Source organism: Semicossyphus pulcher, unplaced genomic scaffold (assembly GCF_022749685.1).
Source record: "Semicossyphus pulcher isolate SPU_LCO1_2020_fin unplaced genomic scaffold, fSemPul1.0.p SCAF_30, whole genome shotgun sequence".
NCBI lineage: Eukaryota > Metazoa > Chordata > Actinopteri > Labriformes > Labridae > Semicossyphus > Semicossyphus pulcher.
The window spans coordinates 1,676,819-1,698,433 of NW_027211705.1; the positions used below are offsets into that span (position 1 = coordinate 1,676,819).

The window sequence follows — 21,615 nt, forward strand, 5'->3', positions numbered from 1 at the left end:
GTGACTGACTGCAGGTGTTCAGTTATCAGAGTAAAGAAGCCCGGTGAGATAGTGAGGGGTGAACGTTCTCATCACTGCGATCCGTTGTAACCTCTCCAGGGAAAAGCCAACAACCCCCGACTCCTGTTTACTGGCCGACGATTAAATAAATGATAAACACTGAACAGGCTAACAAGCAGCTAAAGCTAGCACAGTATACCTGCTACTTAGTGCTAACAATATATCAATACAATAACACAAACATTTAACTCACTTAAAGCTGGAGCTCAGACTGCACGCACACAAAGTTCCATAAACACACAGAGAGATTATTTGTCCTCTAAAGGCTCCAACAACACAAACAGGTGAAGGTAAGCTCAGTGTCTGTGTGTCTGTGTCGACGTCTAGCAGACAGCCAGCAGGATCCACCTGTCAATCAAGTGACCCCGCCCCTATGATTTAAGGCTTACTATAATTAAAACAGGGGTGTTATAAAAACATTCCCCCCGTACAGTTATCATGAAGAGTAACTTAGATTTATAACAAACTGTTTTTTGTACCAGGCTGTGAACATGTTTGTTTCTGCTGTAATGTTATTTCTTGTTTTCTGGAGCCTCTAGTGGACACTCGAGGAACTGCAGTAGTAGTGAGGACATACCTGGCTGATACCTGCATTACGTCACGACGCCTCGTGTGAGTCAGTCATGTGACACAAAAGTCTAAAGTTCACGGTTTGACACATTTTAACATTTCCTGTTATTCTCTGGCCAAATCCAGATCTCCACACTCACGGAGTTTGAGGCGCGTTCCTAGTGAGTGTGTGAGTGCCGAGCTCGGTCCCACCGTCAGATCATCGAGTGTGTGAGGGCTCTGATGCCGACTTTTCAACACCAAAATACGGACTTTCCATGAGTCCACTTATCTGCAGACTTTCCTGTGGGACTTACCCAGAGTTCATAGCGAACTTGGTGACGGATACAAACATGATTGTCCAGCCCCCCCCCCCCCCACTAAATGTAAATGTAAAAGTCACACTAAAAAAACTAAATGTAAAGAAAGTGAGAGCGGAGGTGACGTGAACCGTAAATCTGTTTATCTGTGATAGAAACGTGTTTAATGATTGTTTTTTCAGATGTCTCAAAGGAACTAACATGTAAACACTGTGATGTCAGACACATAGTTAGGCCTACATGCTGCAGGTCGGCTTTGGTTCTAAATATTTAATGGTGCATCTGGTTTCCAGGCAACGTGTGATGTCATGATAGTGTGTCCCAATCCTCATCTTTATGCAGATCCCAAACCCTCACGCTCAGCACGCTCAGCACGCTCAGCACGCTCATTACCCAGCTGCTTTTAATTCTTTACCACATCTGTTTCCTACAGAAAGCTCTGATGCTAATGTTAGTCCCTCTCAGCTTGATCAGTTTGTTGATAGTCCTGCAGGTTTGCTGAGAAGTACTCTAGACTCGATTGCCCCCTTAAAAAAGAAGATTATTAAACGACAGAGGCTAGCTCCATGGTATGACTCAGAAACTCGTAACTTGAAGAAAATGTCGCGTAAATTTGAAAGAATGTGGCGATCCACCAAAACAGAAGAGTCTCGTTTACTCTGGCAAAATAGTCTTAATAAATACAGGAAGGCCCTACGGCATGCTCGAGGTGTCTACTACTCCTCCCTCATAGAAGAACATAAAAACAATCCCAGGTACCTTTTCAGCACTGTAGCCAGGCTGACAGAGAGTCACAGCTCCACTGAGCCAAGTATTCCTATAGGCCTCAGCAGTGATGATTTCATGAGCTTCTTTAATGACAAAATCCTAAAGATAAGAGACAAAATTTGTAACCTCCGGCCGTTACCTGGTGCAGATGTATCTTTGGAAACTGCTCACACACCTGATGTTTACACTGTTTTTCTCCAGTTGACCTTCCTGAGCTAAATCCTCTGATCTCTTCGTCTAAACCATCAACCTGTCTTTTAGACCCGATTCCAACCAAGCTGCTTCAGGAAGTCTTTCCCTCAATCAGCACTTCTTTACTAGATATGATCAATATGTCTTTATCGACGGGCTATGTACCCCAGTCTTTTAAACTAGCTGTAATTAAGCCACTTCTTAAAAAGCCTACCCATGATTCAGGCACCTTAGCTAACTATAGACCTATATCTAACCTTCCTTTTATCTCAAAGATCCTTGAGAAAGCAGTCGCTAATCAATTATGTGACTTTCTTCATAACAACAGTTTATTTGAGGACTTTCAGTCAGGATTTAGAGTCCACCACAGCACTGAGACAGCACTGAGAGTTTGATCTACTTCCTGCTTCAGACAGAGGACTTCTCTCTGTACTCGTCCTGTTAGATCTTAGTGCTGCTTTAGACACGATAGACCATCACATCCTGTTACAGAGACTAGAACAGTTAATGTTCATTACAGGATCTGCATTAAGTTGGTTTAAATCTTATCTATCAGATCGATCTCAGTTTGTTAATGTTCATGATTTGTCCTCTATGCACACCAAAGTTAGTCATGGAGTTCCACAAGGTTCTGTGCTCGGACCGATTCTTTTTACCTTATATATGCTTCCTCTGGGTAATATCATGAGGAAACACTCCATTAATGTTCATTGTTATGCAGATGATACTCAATTATACTTATCTATGAAGCCAGACGAAACCAATCAGCTATATAAACTAGAAGCATGCCTTAAGGACATAAAGATCTGGATGACTAGAAACTTTCTGCTACTTAATTCAGACAAACTGAAGTTATTGTGCTCGGCCCAAAACACCTTAGAGATTCTTTCTCTAATGATATAGCTGCCCTAGATGGCATCAGCCTGGCATCCAGCACTACTGTTAGGAATCTGGGAGTTCTGTTTGATCAGGATATGTCCTTCATCTCCCACATAAAACAAATATCAAGGACAGCCTTCTTTCACCTTCACAACAAACATCAGACACATCCTGTCTCAACACGATGCAGAAAAACTCGTCCATGCATTCGTTACTTCCAGGTTGGATTATTGTAACTCGTTACTATCAGGCTGCCCTAATAAGTCACTAAAAACTCTGCAGCTGGTACAAAATGCTGCAGCACGTGTGCTGACAAGAACTAGGAAGAGAGATCACATCTCTCCTGTATTAGCCTCTCTGCACTGGCTTCCTGTAAAATCTAGAATAGAATTTAAAATCCTTCTTCTTACTTACAAAGCTCTTAATGGTCAGGCACCATCATATCTTAAAGAGCTCATAGTGCCATATGACCCCTCTAGAACATTGCGCTCCCAGGATGCAGGCCTGCTTGTGGTACCTAAAGTCTCTAAGAGTAGTGTTGGAGGTAGAGCCTTCAATTACCAGGCCCCCCTCCTCTGGAACAATCTACCAGTCAAGGTCCGGGAGGCAGACACCCTCTCTTCTTTGAAGAGTTCAAACTTTCCTCTGTGATAAAGCTTATAGTTAGGGCTGGCTCAGGCTGGGACCAGCCCAGAGTTATGCTGCTATAGGTTTAGACTGCCGGGGGGATCTGACACACCAAGCTTCTCTCTCTCTCTCTCTCTCTCTCTCTCTCTCTCTGACTCTCTCTCTCTCTGACTCTCTCTCTCTCTCTCTCTCTCTGACTCTCTCTCTCTCTCTCTCTCTCTGACTCTCTCTCTCTCTCTCTCTCTCTCTGTCATATTAATGCAGCTCATTAACTCTGTATCTTCTGGTCCCATTAACATTACTAACCACATATCTTCCCGGGAGTTCTTGTGCTCCCTTGTGTTGAAGGTTCCTGAGGATCGTTGCTGCAGACCACCTGCTGCTGTGGACCTGCTCGACTGCAACAACTACTAACATCAGCCTTCCCCATAGTATCATTATTGTTGCTGCTAATGCTAATAGTAGACCTGTTAACTTCAACTGTTACAATTACGATTACCTCAGCCTTTATCATTACTCTGCTTCTCTCGCTAATTTATTTATTTATTTATTTATTTTGCTAATCTTCACCCTAGTCTACCACTATTATTGGCATTGTAACCATCAGTATGTGTCGTTGTTGTTGTGGTAACAAGAACATATGTTGTTGTTGCTCTCTTTGCCTGTCTCTATCCTGCATCTCCTTCTATCCCATGTTTGGCCCATCCAGTCTCTTCAGATGTTCAACATGAGTCTGGTTCTGCTCGAGGTTTCTGCCTGTTAAAAGGAAGTTTTTCTGCCAATGTGCCGAATTGCTAAGTGCTACTCATGGTGGATTGATGTTGGGCCTCTCTTTAAATAACTTAACAAAGAGTCGGTCTAGACCTGCTCTTTCTGTAAAGTGTCTCGAGATAACCCTGGTTATGATTTGGCCCTATACAAATAAAATTTGATTGATTGATTTTGATTGATTGATTACAGTCCGTGAGGGTTCAGTGCTCAGGCTTCAGGGTGGAGATTGGGATTGGGCCATAGTTTTCACAGCGTCTCAGTCCAGGTGAGATTCTCCCGTCATCCTTTGCTGTAGGAGCTGCAGACAGGTCTCCAGTTTTCAGAAAAACTTTATTGATCATCAGAGCGACGACAGAGATCAGCTGCTTCCTCCGACGCCTTCAGGATCGGCTGCAGCTGCTCCTCTAACGAGGGGGCGTCAGCCTCGTTAGTGATCATCCAATCAAATTCAACCCCGCTGTCCAGGCCGCACTCTGACTCTGCATCATCCACACCTGAGAGACAGACAGGTTACAGACAGATACGGGAGGCACACAGACAGGTGAGGAGAAAGACAGATAATCTGACCTGCAGTGAAGCTCCACCCCCTCTGTTTGCGTGTCTCCTCCGAACTTTGAACTCGGACGGTTCGAGTCTGTCGGGGAAACTCGGACTTGAACCACTGCAGGTCAGACGTCCGCCGCGCGTCGCTCACCACCTGGCCAATCACAGAGGAGGATACTGACTGATTGCTAGGTGGTTGCTGGGCAACACTGATTAATGTTGCAGAGAAACGTTTTGGCTCAAATGTGAAAAACAGAGAAACAGAATAAGATGAGGACGTGATGACATCACAGGCGGACGGTGACACACCCACACAGGTTGGCGAGCTCCTCTGGTTGCTAGGCGACAGAAGAATCCGGGGTCCTGGCATCGGCGGGTTTCTCCCCACGCAATCATCTCGGCCCGGTGCTGCTCTTTGTAGGGACCCGCACCCAGCAGCTGCTGCAGGTCCAGACCGCGCTCCTGCACGACAACACACCTGTGTGAGCACACGTCACCATGGTGACAAGCTGTGTATCTGTCTGCAGGTGTGTTTTACCTGAGCAAACTGCTGCTTCAGAGGTCCAGACAGACGCAGCACGCAGCACACATCCCCCCCCAAACTGCCGAAGAAAACACAGAACACACCTGAGGAACTATACACCTGAACAGGCGCGCACACACACACACACAGAACTAAGAGGTACATTTATTATGATCCTCAGACATAACTCCCTGTGGCACCGAGGATCGTGCCCACACACATGAACACACTGTCACGTGTCCGTTACACGCACACACTGGAGAACAGTCGTGTGATCCAGCAGCAACAAGAAGTAAACAAACATTCACAGCCGACCTTTCGAGATCCTGTGCGGACCTGACGGCCTGTCTGGAGCTTTAGTTCACGAGTTCCCTGCTGTGCCTCGTGCGTACATGTTTCCTTTCTGCTCACAAACAGTCAACACGTTAACGACAGGCTGTGGACACTTCAAATCAAAAGGCCTACAGCAGGCCTTATTATGTAGGACAGTTTGTCTGCTGGATGTGGTGAGGAAAGAGCAACATGTGACATGCTGTGGGGTTCGTCTGGTGCGCAGTCTGTTACCTGTGAGACTCGCCGCGCTCAGACGTACCGTGACGTCCCAGGAGCAGAGACATGCAACAAAGCTTTAACTGTTTAACTGCTGGTTTCATTTTGCTCTCAGGCTCAGCTCAGCTCACGACAACAGAACATGTTTCCCAAATATATGTATATTTTAAAAGACAACATTTTATTTAACCGTTTCACTGGTCGTATAAACCGGTTAAAATTCTTAACGGCCGGTTAACGGTTAACCAGTGCACGTCCCTAGTTAATATTCATGGGCATGCTACTCTCACAGGAAGTCATCAGCCCACCAGTGAAAGAGTGAAAGCTGTAGCGGAGGAGTGAGAGCCTGGGAGTGCGTCAGAAGTACGCAGCTTTCTGGGCTTAGCTGGCTACAGTCGTCGATCGATTCACCGGTGTGTCACAGCCTCGGTATTTGGGTGTTCAACTTTTCACAGTGGCTTACCATCGAGATCTTTTGATTTAGATCTTATACTTTGGGGAGTTTCAAAAATCATGATGAGTGTTTTGTGAGCCAGTGTTGTACGTTACCAAAATCTGCAGAGCTGATTCAACACATTGTTTTCTGCTATGTAGGAACTGAACCAGAGCAGAGCGTGGCGTGACAGACCAACAGAGCACAGTTTATCCAAAAGCAAGTAGTGATCAACCCGATCAATCGGCTCGCTCAAATCAATGACAATTGCACCTGTTAGTTGGCTTTTGATATATGCAGAGAAAATATCATTTGTAAGCTTTAGCTAAGCAGCAGTTGTTGAGAGGTTTGATCTTAAACAGACTGATAAAATGTTATATTGATAACATGACAGCTGGTCAGAGACTCTTTTTTCAAATACTTTAGCACCAGAACAGATGATTGGGTTAGGGTTAGTCTGGTCATCGTTAGGGTTAGTCTGGTCATCATTAGGGTTAGGGTTAGTCTGGTCATCGTTAGGGTTAGTCTGGTCATCATTAGGGTTAGGGTTAGGCTGGTCATCATTAGGGTTAGTCTGGTCATCATTAGGATTAGGCTGGTCATCGTTAGGGTTAGTCTGGTCATCATTAGGGTTAGGCTGGTCATCGTTAGGGTTAGGGTTAGTCTGGTCATCGTTAGGATTAGGCTGGTCATCGTTAGGGTTAGTCTGGTCATCATTAGGGTTAGGCTGGTCATCGTTAGGGTTAGTCTGGTCATCATTAGGGTTAGGCTGGTCATCGTTAGGGTTAGGGTTAGTCTGGTCATCGTTAGGGTTAGTCTGGTCATCATTAGGGTTAGTCTGGTCATCATTAGGGTTAGGGTTAGGCTGGTCATCGTTAGGGTTAGTCTGGTCATCATTAGGATTAGGCTGGTCATCGTTAGGGTTAGTCTGGTCATCATTAGGGTTAGGCTGGTCATCATTAGGGTTAGGGTTAGTCTGGTCATCGTTAGGGTTAGTCTGGTCATCATTAGGGTTAGGGTTAGGCTGGTCATCGTTAGGGTTAGTCTGGTCATCATTAGGATTAGGCTGGTCATCGTTAGGGTTAGGCTGGTCATCGTTAGGGTTAGGGTTAGGCTGGTCATCGTTAGGGTTAGGCTGGTCATCGTTAGGGTAAGGATTAGGCTGGTCATCGTTAGGGTTAGGGTTAGTCTGGTCATCGTTAGGGTTAGTCTGGTCATCATTAGGGTTAGGGTTAGGCTGGTCATCGTTAGGGTTAGTCTGGTCATCATTAGGATTAGGCTGGTCATCGTTAGGGTTAGTCTGGTCATCATTAGGGTTAGGCTGGTCATCGTTAGGGTTAGGCTGGTCATCGTTAGGGTTAGGGTTAGGCTGGTCATCGTTAGGGTTAGGCTGGTCATCGTTAGGGTAAGGATTAGGCTGGTCATCGTTAGGGTTAGGGTTAGGCTGGTCATCGTTAGGGTTAGGGTTAGGCTGGTCATCGTTAGGGTAAGGATTAGGGTTAGGATTGGCGTTTAAAAAATCCGAGGAGGATTTTGTTGCACGGGCCTGCGGTTGTGAACACTTGAAAAGAGCTAAACTCTGGTGCCATCGGAGTACAGAAAAGGGGTGAAGTGAGGTAAAATGGAGAAGTGAGCGTGGTGCTAGAAGAAAAGCAGTGAAGTAGAGGAAGAAGAAGACAGTGAAGGTAATAGTGAGAAAAGGGAGTGAAAAGGAGTGAGAAAAAGTGATCTGTGAAAAAACACCCACAAATATATAAATAAATAGAATAAATTATAAGTGCTCAATAAGCGCTCAGTAGGTGAGTGAAAGCGCACACATAGGATCATTTGTGGACATGCAGAGAACCGCAAACATCACCTCAACAGAAATCATACAACAAGCTCATGCTTTGAATCGTGGCAATTCATGTCATGCACAAGCCCATGCAATAAACCAAGTGAGTGAGTGAAGATGCAGAGGCATCAAGGAGTAAAGAAGTTAAGCACCACCAACAGAGAGGATTGAGGGGAGGGAGCGGTAAGAGGAGGGGGCAGGGAGGGAGAAAAGAGGAAAAGACAGAGATAAGGAGGTTATAATGTTTAGTTTGTGTTCATCTGTGAGAGCTTTCCATGTCTGTCAATTGACTTTGTATCACCTGAAATACTTCCGTCCCACTTTAGTTCCTAACCGGGTCGCTTCGTTAATGTGGACCATTCTCATTCATTGATAGAGAGAGAGAGAGAGAGAGAGAGAGAGAGAGAGAGAGACATTCGGTCAAGCAATACGTTCTGTAGTTCTCCTAACCGATTGTGGTCATACATTTGATTCGCGCGCTAACATCAGTCAGTCTGGTTTTCTAAAAGGAAGGAGGGAGGGATTGGGAAGCCGCGAGCGGAGCAGAGTGAATGAAAGGAATGAATTGAATGCATGGAAGTGTCGGATCATTCCACATATGGGGGGTAATTAATCACATATATCAATGAGTCCTGTGAGAAGCACTTCATCACATGTATTTCTACATGGTTATTTCTGACTTCCTCACTTTAACTGTTCTCTCTTCTTCATCTTATTAACTTTTAATTCACAATCTACTTTAATCAGATCACTTTGCTTCAGTCCCCCAGCACACCTGCACCTGTGCTCTCAGCTGCTGGCCCCGCCCCCTGTTTCTGTCTTCATCAGCAGTCTGTTTAATTAGGTTACAAAACTTTCATGTTTTCTCTCACAATTCAGTTCTCACAGCACATGAGCCGCGTGTGCACGAGGGACATTATTTATGAGGTTGTGATCAAAACAATGGATCGATCGTTACCAAATGACATCACCTTTTATAAGCTTTAAAAACAGCGACAATCAATGCATTTACAGTAGGGACGTACGACCTGAGCGGAAAAAGTGCATACCTGGCTGGAGGGACATCAGCAGGGAGCTGAAAGTTTGACATTGAGCACACAGCTGCACGTGGATTGTTTACAGTGCGTAATAGAACTGCATTTGATGCTGTGTGGACAGAGAGCGTCCGATGTCGGCGATGCGGAGCGGACCGGTTTTGCTGTCAGAAGTAAACTGGTCACGCTGTTGTTTAATTGGTTGCCACGACTTCACACGTGATTGATGTCCTGTGACTCCTGTCACTGTTTCAGTACTCTTCCTCAACAAGAACGACCGTTCATTTGGAGCGGTTAGGGTTAGTAGCTTAAACACTGAGAACGTTTAAAACTGTTTTCTTTACGGTCTCTGAATCTTCTTGGTTTCTTTAAGTTTAGTTTTTTTGGCTTTTGCCTTTATTGATAGAACAGCTGAAGATAGACAGGAAACGTTGGGGGTAGAGAGAGGGGGATGACACGCACCAAATGATCGACAGACCGGGAGTCGAGCCTGCGATCAGTGCGATGAGGACTGGTGCCTCTGTACATTGAGCGCCTGCTCTACCAACTGAGCTACATCAGCGCTCCTGAATACTCTTGTTAACATCACACAGCAGACAGCCTCTGATCCCGTCGGCTACAGCTGACGATGATCCAGCCTCTGGGCACAGCTGTGAACATGTCGGGCGTGTAGCCAGCTTAGTGTTAAACGACTTTGTTCTCCGCGTGCCACACGGACTGTTTCTCCTGCATACACTCCCGCTGATACGTGATTGGTCAATATTACTCGGACGACAAGCGTACTACGAACAGAAAGTGGAACACTTGTGTGATATATTGACCACATTGTTATTTTGTATTTTATTGCTCCAATGCAATCTAGTGTCTTAGAGACCCCTCTAAATAATCTCTGTTCAAGTGTCGTAGCGCGCATGCGCTGAGTGAGTTTGTGAAATGGTTAGTAAAAGCTACTGAACTTCACAAAGTGTCCGCTTCATCAGTACATCACACCTTGCCTTCCTGGAAATCGACGTCCCTGCCTCAGCAGAGATCACACAGCCCACAAAGCGCCGTGATTATGATTTTTGTATAAAAAATGAAATGCATTGAAATCACCTCTTTGTGTAGACCAGATGTAACTCACTGCTGCTAATCATCACTTCCGTCACCCTTTCAACGCTAAAATAAACAAATGATAAAACAGAAATATGTTTCCGACATGTTGATTACTGTATTTTAACCGGTTGAACAGGTCGAAACGAGGTCAGACGTTCAGAACTGATTTCACACCGTTATCAACCAAATTTCAGCGGTGAAATCCCGGTGGGTGCTCGCTGGGAAAGATTAAGCATGAACTGTTTACCGCTCGCAGATTCGGTCCGTCACATAATCTTTTCCGGACTTCCGTTTCCCGCTGAAGACCAGAACTAGTCCGGGTTCAGCGCCTCGATCCTCCATCTGTACCGATGATCACCGATCAATACCTGCTGCTCACCGATCACCTGCTGCTGTCAGCTCCGTGTTCCGACTGTCGAACCATACCCGCACCGCTACCGTAACTTTCTGAGCAAACAGGAAGCACTTCAAAATAACAGTACTATTTGACTGATGGTACAACCCTAGCAAAGTGCTTCCGGTCAATAAGCGATATTAACTGTTTGGATATCGATTACGGGATGTGTGAAGTTTTGTTTCGTGAGAGAAATCAGAAATAGCCTGATTGTTTTTCTACAGTGACCACATATTAGACACATTACGGTAACATATGATGATCGCAACATGCTGGACTGAACCACTGCAGCTCGTAGGAGGGGGGGTCTCAGACAGTCATAAATCCCTTCAGTAGACACCTGATTCATGTCATCACGTCAGCACAGCCTGTTCATTAAATATAATCATTCTATTATTATTGATTTGTAGCTGCTGCAGTGACGTCACATGACCTGAACACTTATTTAGCATTTAGTACTCTAAATAGTCTGTGTGAGGGAGTGTGTGAGTTTTAGTCATTAATTGATTCGTACTGATGTTATTAGATTGAGAATATTTACATGTATAGTAATATAACTGCATCAAATAGAGTGAACTGAATCCCCCCCTGTCCATATTGGTATGATCTCGGTCGGAGATCACACGTCTTGATTAAGATGGCGGCCGCAGTGTTTCGGAGGAGAGCTGGGTTGTGTTCAGTGAGGACTTTATTTCACTCGGTGAGAAACTTAATTTCTTTCTTTTACAAAATAAAGCGTTTTAAAGTGTACGCGGTGACGTCACACGGTCACTCGATAAACAGGTGTTTAATGGCAGGAGAAGAAAAGGACCCTTACTGCAGTTTGAACTTTCACCCAGTCTCTCGTGCCTCCGCGAGCAGCACGTGCACGCGCCCCGAACAGCTGATTGAGTTTTATTAAAAAACTATTATTTTTCTCTTTGCAGCAGAGAAATGTATTATTATTTATTATTATTATAAATAATAAACAGTTTAATTAAATGTTTTTAAAATGTCCCAAACAAAAAGACACATAGAATAATATCTTTATTCATAATTAATACATAAATGTGTATACGAAATACATCCTGTCGATTTAGTTTAATACATGTGCTAATTAATCCTTTTCCAAGTTAAGTCTGATGCGTTTTTAAAAGATTTCTTTATTTTAAGCTTCTTTATTTCCTCATTAAAATTATTAATATTTCCATCTGCTTTAAATGAAAGGGGCTTGGTTATGTAGCTGTTAGCTCAGCGTTCTCTGTGTATTTTTCAGTCATGGTTCCACAGCTCAGCGATTCTTCAGCAGTCCAGTCCTCCTCCGTCCGAGTTCTTCCCGTCAGCTGAAGGCGTCATGCTGCCGACAGGAAGTTTCACCAACAGAGTGGCGTTCATCACTGGAGGGGGGACCGGCCTTGGCCGAGCCATGACCACCACACTATCCCAGCTGGGGGCTCAGTGTGTCATTGCCAGCAGGTACACCCAACCCACCCACTAACAAGCAGACCAGCAGGTCAGAGGTCATGGGGCATGCCACGCCCGCCTCAGATTTGACGTGTTAGGTTTGTGTTTTTTCATTCAGGAAGTTGGACGTCCTGCAGCAAACAGCCAATGAGATCAGCAGCCAGACTGGAAACAAGGTGACAAACCAGAACCAGAACCTTAATAAGAACCTGAACCAGACTGAACCAGACTAACACCCCCTGTCCTCAGGTCCATGCAGTTCAGTGTGATGTCAGAGATCCTCAGGCCGTCTCTCGGTGTGTTGATCAGATGGAAACTCTGACAGGACTTCCTGATGTAACGACACACACACTCACACACACACACACACACACACACACACACACACACAAACTGGTCTGGAGATAGTAATACTGTCTGTTAAAATCTTACAGCCAATCAGAGAGCAATAATAACTAATGAGCTTCAGAGGTTCAGGTTGATATCATGAGAAGCAAAAACTGCTGTTCTTACTACCATGAAAAACTAATACTGATGACATCACAGCGCATCTGTGTCCTGGTTGGTGCAGGTGATCATCAACAACGCAGCGGGAAACTTTGTTTGTCCGTCAGAACGTCTGTCACCAAACGGCTGGAAGAGCATCACCGACATCGTCCTGAACGGGACCGCCTTCATCACTCTGGAGCTCGGAAAGAGACTGATCAAGAGTCAGAAAGGTCAGAGACTGATCCAGAGTCAGAAAGGTCAGAGACTGATCAAGAGTCACAGAAAGGTCAGAGACTGATCCAGAGTCAGAAAGGTCAGAGACTGATCAAGAGTCAGAAAGGTCAGAGACTGATCCAGAGTCAGAAAGGTCAGAAGACTGATCCATAGTCAGAAAGGTCAGAGACTGATCCAGAGTCAGAAAGGTCAGAGACTAATCAAGAGTCAGAAAGGTCAGAGACTGATCCAGAGTCAGAAAGGTCAGAGACTGATCCAGAGTCACAGAAAGGTCAGAGACTGATCCAGAGTCAGAAAGGTCAGAGACTAATCAAGAGTCAGAAAGGTCAGAGACTGATCAAGAGTCAGAGACTGATCTAGAGTCAGAGACTGATCAAGAGTCAGAGACTGATCCAGAGTCAGAGACTGATCAAGAGTCAGAGACTGATCCAGAGTCAGAAAGGTCAGAAGACTGATCCAGAGTCAGAAAGGTCAGAGACTAATCAAGAGTCAGAAAGGTCAGAGACTGATCCAGAGTCAGAAAGGTCAGAAGACTGATCAAGAGTCAGAAAGGTCAGAGACTAATCAAGAGTCAGAAAGGTCAGAAGACTGATCCAGAGTCAGAAAGGTCAGAGACTAATCAAGAGTCAGAAAGGTCAGAGACTGATCCAGAGTCAGAAAGGTCAGAGACTAATCAAGAGTCAGAAAGGTCAGAGACTGATCCAGAGTCAGAAAGGTCAGAGACTAATCAAGAGTCAGAAAGGTCAGAAGACTGATCCAGAGTCAGAGACTGATCTAGAGTCAGAAAGGTCAGAGACTGATCCAGAGTCAGAAAGGTCAGAGACTGATCCAGAGTCAGAAAGGTCAGAGACTAATCCAGAGTCAGAAAGGTCAGAGACTGATCAAGAGTCAGAAAGGTCAGAGACTGATCAAGAGTCAGAAAGGTCAGAGACTGATCCAGAGTCAGAAAGGTCAGAAGACTGATCCAGAGTCAGAAAGGTCAGAGACTAATCAAGAGTCAGAAAGGTCAGAGACTGATCCAGAGTCAGAAAGGTCAGAAGACTGATCAAGAGTCAGAAAGGTCAGAGACTAATCAAGAGTCAGAAAGGTCAGAAGACTGATCCAGAGTCAGAAAGGTCAGAGACTAATCAAGAGTCAGAAAGGTCAGAGACTGATCCAGAGTCAGAAAGGTCAGAGACTAATCAAGAGTCAGAAAGGTCAGAGACTGATCCAGAGTCAGAAAGGTCAGAGACTAATCAAGAGTCAGAAAGGTCAGAAGACTGATCCAGAGTCAGAGACTGATCTAGAGTCAGAAAGGTCAGAGACTGATCCAGAGTCAGAAAGGTCAGAGACTGATCCAGAGTCAGAAAGGTCAGAGACTAATCCAGAGTCAGAAAGGTCAGAGACTGATCAAGAGTCAGAAAGGTCAGAGACTGATCAAGAGTCAGAAAGGTCAGAGACTGATCAAGAGTCAGAAAGGTCAGAGACTAATCAAGAGTCAGAAAGGTCAGAGACTGATCCAGAGTCAGAAAGGTCAGAAGACTGATCCAGAGTCAGAAAGGTCAGAGACTAATCAAGAGTCAGAAAGGTCAGAGACTGATCCAGAGTCAGAAAGGTCAGAGACTAATCAAGAGTCAGAAAGGTCAGAGACTGATCCAGAGTCAGAAAGGTCAGAGACTAATCAAGAGTCAGAAAGGTCAGAAGACTGATCCAGAGTCAGAGACTGATCTAGAGTCAGAAAGGTCAGAGACTGATCCAGAGTCAGAAAGGTCAGAGACTGATCCAGAGTCAGAAAGGTCAGAGACTGATCCAGAGTCAGAAAGGTCAGAAGACTGATCCAGAGTCAGAAAGGTCAGAAGACTGATCCAGAGTCAGAAAGGTCAGAGACTAATCAAGAGTCAGAAAGGTCAGAGACTGATCCAGAGTCAGAAAGGTCAGAAGACTGATCAAGAGTCAGAAAGGTCAGAGACTAATCAAGAGTCAGAAAGGTCAGAAGACTGATCCAGAGTCAGAAAGGTCAGAAGACTGATCCAGAGTCAGAAAGGTCAGAAGACTGATCCAGAGTCAGAAAGGTCAGAGACTAATCCAGAGTCAGAAAGGTCAGAAGACTGATCAAGAGTCAGAAAGGTCAGAGACTAATCAAGTGTCAGAAAGGTCAGAAGACTGATCCAGAGTCAGAAAGGTCAGAGACTGATCCAGAGTCAGAAAGGTCAGAGACTGATCCAGAGTCAGAAAGGTCAGAAGACTGATCCAGAGTCAGAAAGGTCAGAGACTGATCCAGAGTCAGAAAGGTCAGAGACTAATCAAGAGTCAGAAAGGTCAGAAGACTGATCCAGAGTCAGCCCAGAGTCTGGTTAAAGTTGAACTTACCTGAATGTTTTGTTCTTTGTGTTTGTTGTTGTTTGTTGTCCTGCTGATGCTGAGTCTGTTGTTCAGGTGCTTCGTTCCTGGCCATCACCACTATCTACGCTGAGTCTGGATCTGGTTTCGTGGTTCCAAGTGCGTCTGCAAAGGCTGGTGTTGAAGCACTCTACAAGTTAGTCTGGCCTCTGACATCTGACCTTTCACCTGTACACAGGACACACCATGATCAGGCAGGAAACACTGAGATCAGACTGATGATCATGTTGATCTTTTTAAGGGTTTTCAAACCCACTTAGCCTGACAGTTAGCCTGACAGTTAGCAGCTGAGCAAGCTAGCTCAGCAGGATGTAACAGAAGCAATACTGATCGATCCATCAGTTTTTATTTATATAAAAAATATAAATATATAGAGCACATCTAGAGAGAGAGACTGTAAAAACCTCACAAAGAAATTAAGGAACCTATCAAACCAAAAACATGGCGACCCAGACATCCTGAACACACGCCTTCACTACAGTGAAACATTAAAACTGTATAAAAATACACTCAGGAGAAAAAGGGACCAACATGTCAGAGGTCAGCTAAATACCATTTTTGGGAAAATCAGAAACCTCTAAACAAACAAAAGCACGAGGACCTGCCCACCCAAAATGGAGACGTTCGAGTAAAGCACTTCTCCAACCTCTTTGGCCCAGCAGAGAAGAATAAACAGCAAAAACACAAACAAGATAACCTGCAAAGTCTAGAGTCAGCCAAAAAATCAGAACCCGCTGGACTCACCAGTCACACTGAAAGAACTACAGGACAAAATAAAGTCCCTTGAAACCAAAAAGGCCTGCGGTGTCGACGGCATCCTAAACGAAATGATCAAATTCACACACCTCAAATTCCAATGGGCGATCCTAAAACTCTTTAACACCGTCCTTAGTTCAGATCTGCCCCGATATTTGGAACCAAGGGCTGATGACACCGCTCCACAAAGAGGAGACAAATTTGAGCCCAATAACTCTCGTGGGATCTGTGTCAACGGCAACCTCCGGGAAATCCTTTGTATGATCATCAACAACAGACTCCTACATTTAAAATAGTGTCCTCAACAAATCACAAACTGGCTTCTTACCAAGTTATCGTACAACAGAACACATTTTCACTCTCTGATCGACAACCAAATAAACAACAACAAAGCAGATTATAGAATAATCTGCTTTGTTGATTTAAAAAAAACCTTTGATTCAATTTGGCGCGAGGGTCTGCTGTACAAACTGTTGGAAAGTGGCATTATGGGAAAAACATATGACATCATAAAGTCACTGTACACAAACAACAAATGTGCTGTAAAGATCACACACACTTCTTCACCCAAAGCCGGGGAGTTAGACAGGGATGCAGCTTAAGTCCAACCCTCTTTAACATCTATATACATGAATTGGCGATGGCATTAGAACAGTCTGCAAGTCCTCTCTCCTACCAAGGAGCAACAGCACCTTGATGCTCTGCACCGCTTCTCCCAGACCTGGGCCCTGACAGTGAATTGAACCAAAACTAACATTATGATATTCCAACAAAGACACAGCCTCCAGCACCACGGATATGAATTCTTTCTAGATACAGTCGAAGCTGAACACACAAAAAACTACACCTACCAACATCAGCAGCACAGGTAACTTCAACAAAGCTGTGAACGACCTGAGAGACAAGGCAAGAAGGGCTGTATACGGCATCAGGAGGAACATCAAGTTAGACATCCCGATTCAAATCGGGCGTAAAGTTTTGGACTCTGTTTTAGAACCCATCTTACAAAATGAGATAAACACCAAACTGAGACTCTGCATGCAGAATCCTGTAAATGTATTCTCCACATCCAACGAAAACACCAAACAATGCACGCAGAGCAGAATGAGGACGATATCCACGACTTATCAAAAGCCCTCTCCTCCAGAGAGACTGGACAGAGCTGCCCCCTCAGCCAGCTGGTCCTGGGACTCCGTCCACAAGCAGAGCCCCCAGACAGAAACCCAGTGAGACTGAGACTCTCGCTCCCTACAGAGGACACACTCTGCACCCACTGTACTCAACAGGAGGTGAAACAGAGCGAAACCTTTTAACTACCTGCCAACTGTAGCAGGACATCAGACACACACTTCCCACATAACATAAATACACTGCATGACTCCGGCGAACTGGCAAACCAGCAAATCATCACGAGCATCAGCGAACATTAGCCAGGCGGGGCAGGGCGGCTGGAGAGAGCTGGGATGAAGCTCTTGTGCTGTGAGAGGAAAAACGCTGCACCCGGTGAGAGAGCGCTGCGCGCGGGTCTTGTTTCTATGACAACAATAAGTTGTGGGTCAAAAGCAATCGAAGGTCTCCATGATTGGCATGCTCGCCGATGTTGACTCTAGTTTTTCCCCTGACGTCGGTCACTTCCTGTTTGGAACTTATTTTAGTTTTTTATTCTTGTGTGTAGTTTGTGTTGGTGTTGTTGTGGGTGCTGTCGTTTGTTGGCATCCGTCTCCATTTCACAGCTTGCGTTGTCTCGTGTTGCTCACTGTTGACTGTAGTGGTGCAGAATGAGCTCTCTGCAGAGGTACGCGCGGATACGTCACATCCTCTTGTTTCCCGGACAAACCGTCAAACTGTCAGCCCACAGGTTGTTCAGGCCGATGGAGGAAGTTGTCCCTTCACACACTGGCAGTAAAAAATGATATTTGATTGATGAATATATGTGAAATCTTACATATAGCCCCTTCAAACACCACATATGATCATAATGCTGCAGGTTTATACAGCTCTGTTTCCACAGTTTGTCCTTATCGTGCTTTATTGAACTTAATTTGTATTTTTATTTTTGTTCTTTGACACTTGCTTTGGCGCAACGTAAACGTATGTTTCCCATTAATCATATCTAGTAAAGAAGTGCTGATTGAGGGAAAGACTTCCTGAAGCAGCTTGGTTGGAATCGGGTCTCAAAGACAGGTTGATGGTTTAGACGAAGAGATCAGAGAATTTAGCTCAGGAAGGTCAACTGGAGAAAAACAGTGTAAACATCAGGTGTGTGAGCAGTTTCCAAAGATACATCTGCACCAGTTAACGGCAGGAGGTTACAGAGTCTCTAATCGTCAGAGATGACAACAACAACGACAACAGATAACACAGAAATATGGTTACAATGTCAAAAATAATGTTACAAATGTGTAAAATTGGCAAGACCAGCATAGTAATGATGAAAGACTGATAATGATAATTGTAACAGTTGAAGTCAAGTGATGGAACAGAGCTTGAGTTATCTGCATTAGGCGCCCTTTTCTTAATTGCAAACCCTCAGGATTTAGTGGTTGCCATGCTGACACTGTGTGTGTGTGTGTGTGTGTGTGTGTGTGTGTGTGTGTGTGTGTGTGTGTCAGGTCTCTGGCTGCTGAGTGGGGTCGCTATGGTCACAGGTTCAACATAATCCAGCCTGGACCAATCAAGACCAAGGTGCGCCCACCTGACCTCAGCTGATTATGTTTGATTGTTTGCAGTCTCTCTCTTGTTTACCTATTGTTTGTTTGTTTTTTTCAGGGGGCATTCAGCCGCTTGGACCCAACTGGAGCCTTTGAGAATTCGGTGATCGAGCGACTCCCAACAGGACGACTCGGAAAACCAGAAGAGATCGCAAACCTGGCAGCGTACATGAGCAGTGACTACGCTACCTGGATGTCTGGAGCAGTGAGTTCAGACTGATCTGAGACCAGACTTAAGACTGATCTGGGGTCAGAGTTTATTAAAAGTGTAACTGTGTGTTTCTTTTCAGGTTATTCGGTTTGATGGAGGAGAATACGTGTCGATGGCAGGACAATTTAATGAGCTGCGTAGGGTGAGTGTCACTCACAGGAACGTGAATAACAACGACACTCACAGGAACATCATGAAAGTGATTCTGGTTCATTCCGGTGTTTGATAGTCTGGCAGGCTTTCTGTGATCGCTGCAGCCCGAGCTAGTTCTGTCTTAGTGTTCTGGGGTCCGTTTCAGAAAGGTGTTTCAGCAAACCGTCAGTGTAACCCCGGACGGAGGTTTGACTTACTCTGAGCTGAACGTCGCTTTTTGGTTCCAGAACAGCTGATCAGAGTTAGTTCAATCAACTCTGAGTAGGTTCAGCCGGAGTTAAGTGCGTGCACGCTGACTGTAAAAAGCAGCATTAATGGAGCCCCGATACCACGAGTCACCATGGCAACGGTACACAAAAAGAGGTCCTCCTACGTCACACCAGCGGAGCTCGAAATCCTCGCGCGGACGTTCAGCAAATACGAGCATGTTTTTAGAAACATAAAGTAACACGGCTGCAGCTGCAAAAGAGAGAGAAGCGGCTCGAGTGAACGCGTCAGTTTGAACTGGTCTGTTTATTTAATACTTCATCACGACCGGAAGCTAAAATTTATATTAATTTAGGAGCAATGCAGCGGGAGAAAAAAACATACATGGAAGCAGCTAAAAATAAAACAGCAGAACATCACTGAAAGGTGCGGCTCAGGCAGAACAGGCTCATGGCTGAACCTCACTTCATCATATTTTAAATATGAAACAGATTAAATATCATTCAGTGGCTGTTTTAATGTGCATCAGCTTTATCCCTAACATGATGCTGACTTCACATACATTATAATTCATGTTGATTAAACTGAATGTGTTAGTTTAAATAAAAAAATCCAATAACTTATAACTCCTTATCTGAGCGCTCTCGGCAGTGGTGGTGGAAAATTAAAAATGATGACTTTGACACAGATTTGTCTTTTGATTTTTTTATCATAATTATAAAAGACTTTTGCAAAGCGGTCAGAGCAGCACAGAGACGCAACGTTTCTTCTTTTAATTTGTAACTGCTCAAACACACGCGTGAGACGGGCTGAATGAACGAGGAAGTCGAATGAGGGTTTTATATTCTAGAGGGAGGAGACAGAGCGAAGCTCTGAGTGTCCTGAAGAAAACCTGCTCGCGACCAGGTGAGGTTCACAGACACAGTTACCATAGTAACCAACTCAGAGTTAAAGTTACCTCTCTTTCTGAAACGGCAAACCCGAGGTTTCCCTCATTTCAGGGTTAACAAACTCGGGGTTTTCACTAAACCTGCTTTCTGAAACGGACCCCAGGTCTGAATGTTAACTCTGACCGTACTGACATGTTTCATGTCATTACGACAGAAACGTGTTTAATGTTTTCAGGCTGACTGATGAAGAGTGATGAAGACACTGTTTCTCTCTGTGTCTCAGGTGACTCCTGATCAGTGGAAGATAATGGAGGACATGATCAGAAGCACGAAAGGATCCTAAAAACTCCCTCATTTGACCATACAACCAATCAGATCACAGCATGCAGTCTTACCCACCTAACCACTTCACGTTCCATGATGCCGTGAAATTCTGACAGACGTAACATCTAGAAAACACAGTTAGCCTATTAGCATGTCTTGTGGTGCAGCCATGTGACTGCACCTGCTCAGTGTGAACACATACATGTTTGTTATTTTGATAATAAAAGTTTAACTCGCACTCTGAATGTTTGTGTTGTTTGACGATACAAGGTTTCATCCTCACAGTGACGGTGAACACAGCTGCAGTGAGGAGGTTTCCTGCTGACGAGTCCTTTTATGTTAATATGTGAAAGAAGAATGAAGCTCAACATTTCTACACAAACAGACGAAGTAATCCGATCCTGCTGCGACCATTCATCCAGTTTACAGCTGCTAGCGCACACATAGCTGTTAGCATGTGGACAGCTGTTAGCTTATGTCATCTAAAATGTTAATTTAATCGACACCGAGTTATTCTTCTGGTGTTTGGTCAGACAGCAAAGAGCTTCGGGAGCATCAGTGCCCCCCTGTGGACCGGAGGAGGACCGACATGAGCTCCAAACAGACAGAAGTAATGGATCCAGAGCTGAGTGCAACAGTTTATCTGAAACTCCTGAAATGGAACAAAGACGATGGACTTTAAAACAAACCTTTTTCTGAAAGTCTCACAGGGTTACTAATAAAACTATTAAGACATGATTGAGTAGAGTGGAATAGATGTGGTCTGTGTAAATCTGGCTCTTGCTCAGGACATTGTGCTCACTGAGGAAGTCTTGCAGTCGGCTGCTCAGGATGCTGCAGAATCGCTCTCCCAGGTTGTTGCTGTGTTGTTAAGCAGTGTTAAATTTAAGGTCACTAAATGTCAGCATTTAATTTAAGATATCATCAGGACCGCTGGCTTTCGTCCACTGCAGGGCCTGGACTTGTAGCTGTGATGTGTGATGAAGGGTTCTGATTGTCTTTAACATCTGGCACTGTAATTTCCTTCAGGATTAATAAAGTTCTGTCTTATCTTACAGATTTTCAAAGTGTTTTTTCCAGATTTCAGCATTTTGAAGAGCCAGTTCTTCTTCGTGTGGTTTAATGAAATAGTGCCATTTCTTCCAGAAGTCATTCGAGTCAATGGACTGTGTATGTCTTTAGTGTCTCCCAGAACTGGAGGCGGAGCTCAGGGTTGTCTGTGTTTCTGATTTGATAAACTTTTGAGT

At 44.7% G+C, this 21,615-nt stretch overlaps 2 protein-coding genes across 3 annotated transcripts; one reads left to right on the forward strand and one right to left on the reverse strand.

Annotated features, from left to right (window-relative positions):
• Positions 1–4,051: 4,051 nt before the first annotated feature.
• pmvk (phosphomevalonate kinase) lies at positions 4,052–10,558 on the reverse strand. Its single transcript, XM_069679160.1, has 5 exons — positions 10,425–10,558; positions 5,248–5,311; positions 5,019–5,171; positions 4,734–4,863; positions 4,052–4,660 (listed from the first exon to the last, which is right to left on the reverse strand). The coding sequence occupies exons 1-5, from the start codon at positions 10,517–10,519 to the stop codon at positions 4,497–4,499; spliced, it is 606 nt and encodes a 201-aa protein (XP_069535261.1). The 5' UTR covers positions 10,520–10,558; the 3' UTR covers positions 4,052–4,496.
• Positions 10,559–11,194: 636 nt separating this feature from the next.
• Positions 11,195–21,413, forward strand: decr1 (2,4-dienoyl CoA reductase 1, mitochondrial). 2 transcript variants are annotated; one of them, XR_011309372.1, is made up of 11 exons: positions 11,195–11,271; positions 11,827–12,026; positions 12,133–12,190; positions 12,264–12,350; positions 12,586–12,733; positions 15,153–15,252; positions 18,485–18,557; positions 18,642–18,788; positions 18,874–18,936; positions 20,328–20,758; positions 20,902–21,413. XR_011309372.1 is itself a non-coding variant. In XM_069679156.1 (10 exons), the coding sequence occupies exons 1-10, from the start codon at positions 11,209–11,211 to the stop codon at positions 20,385–20,387; spliced, it is 999 nt and encodes a 332-aa protein (XP_069535257.1). In that variant the 5' UTR covers positions 11,195–11,208; the 3' UTR covers positions 20,388–21,413. The 2 variants fall into 2 exon arrangements, 1 of the variants encoding a protein (XP_069535257.1); XM_069679156.1 differs by having other exon boundaries at positions 20,328–21,413.
• The last annotated feature ends 202 nt before the right edge of the window (positions 21,414–21,615 follow it).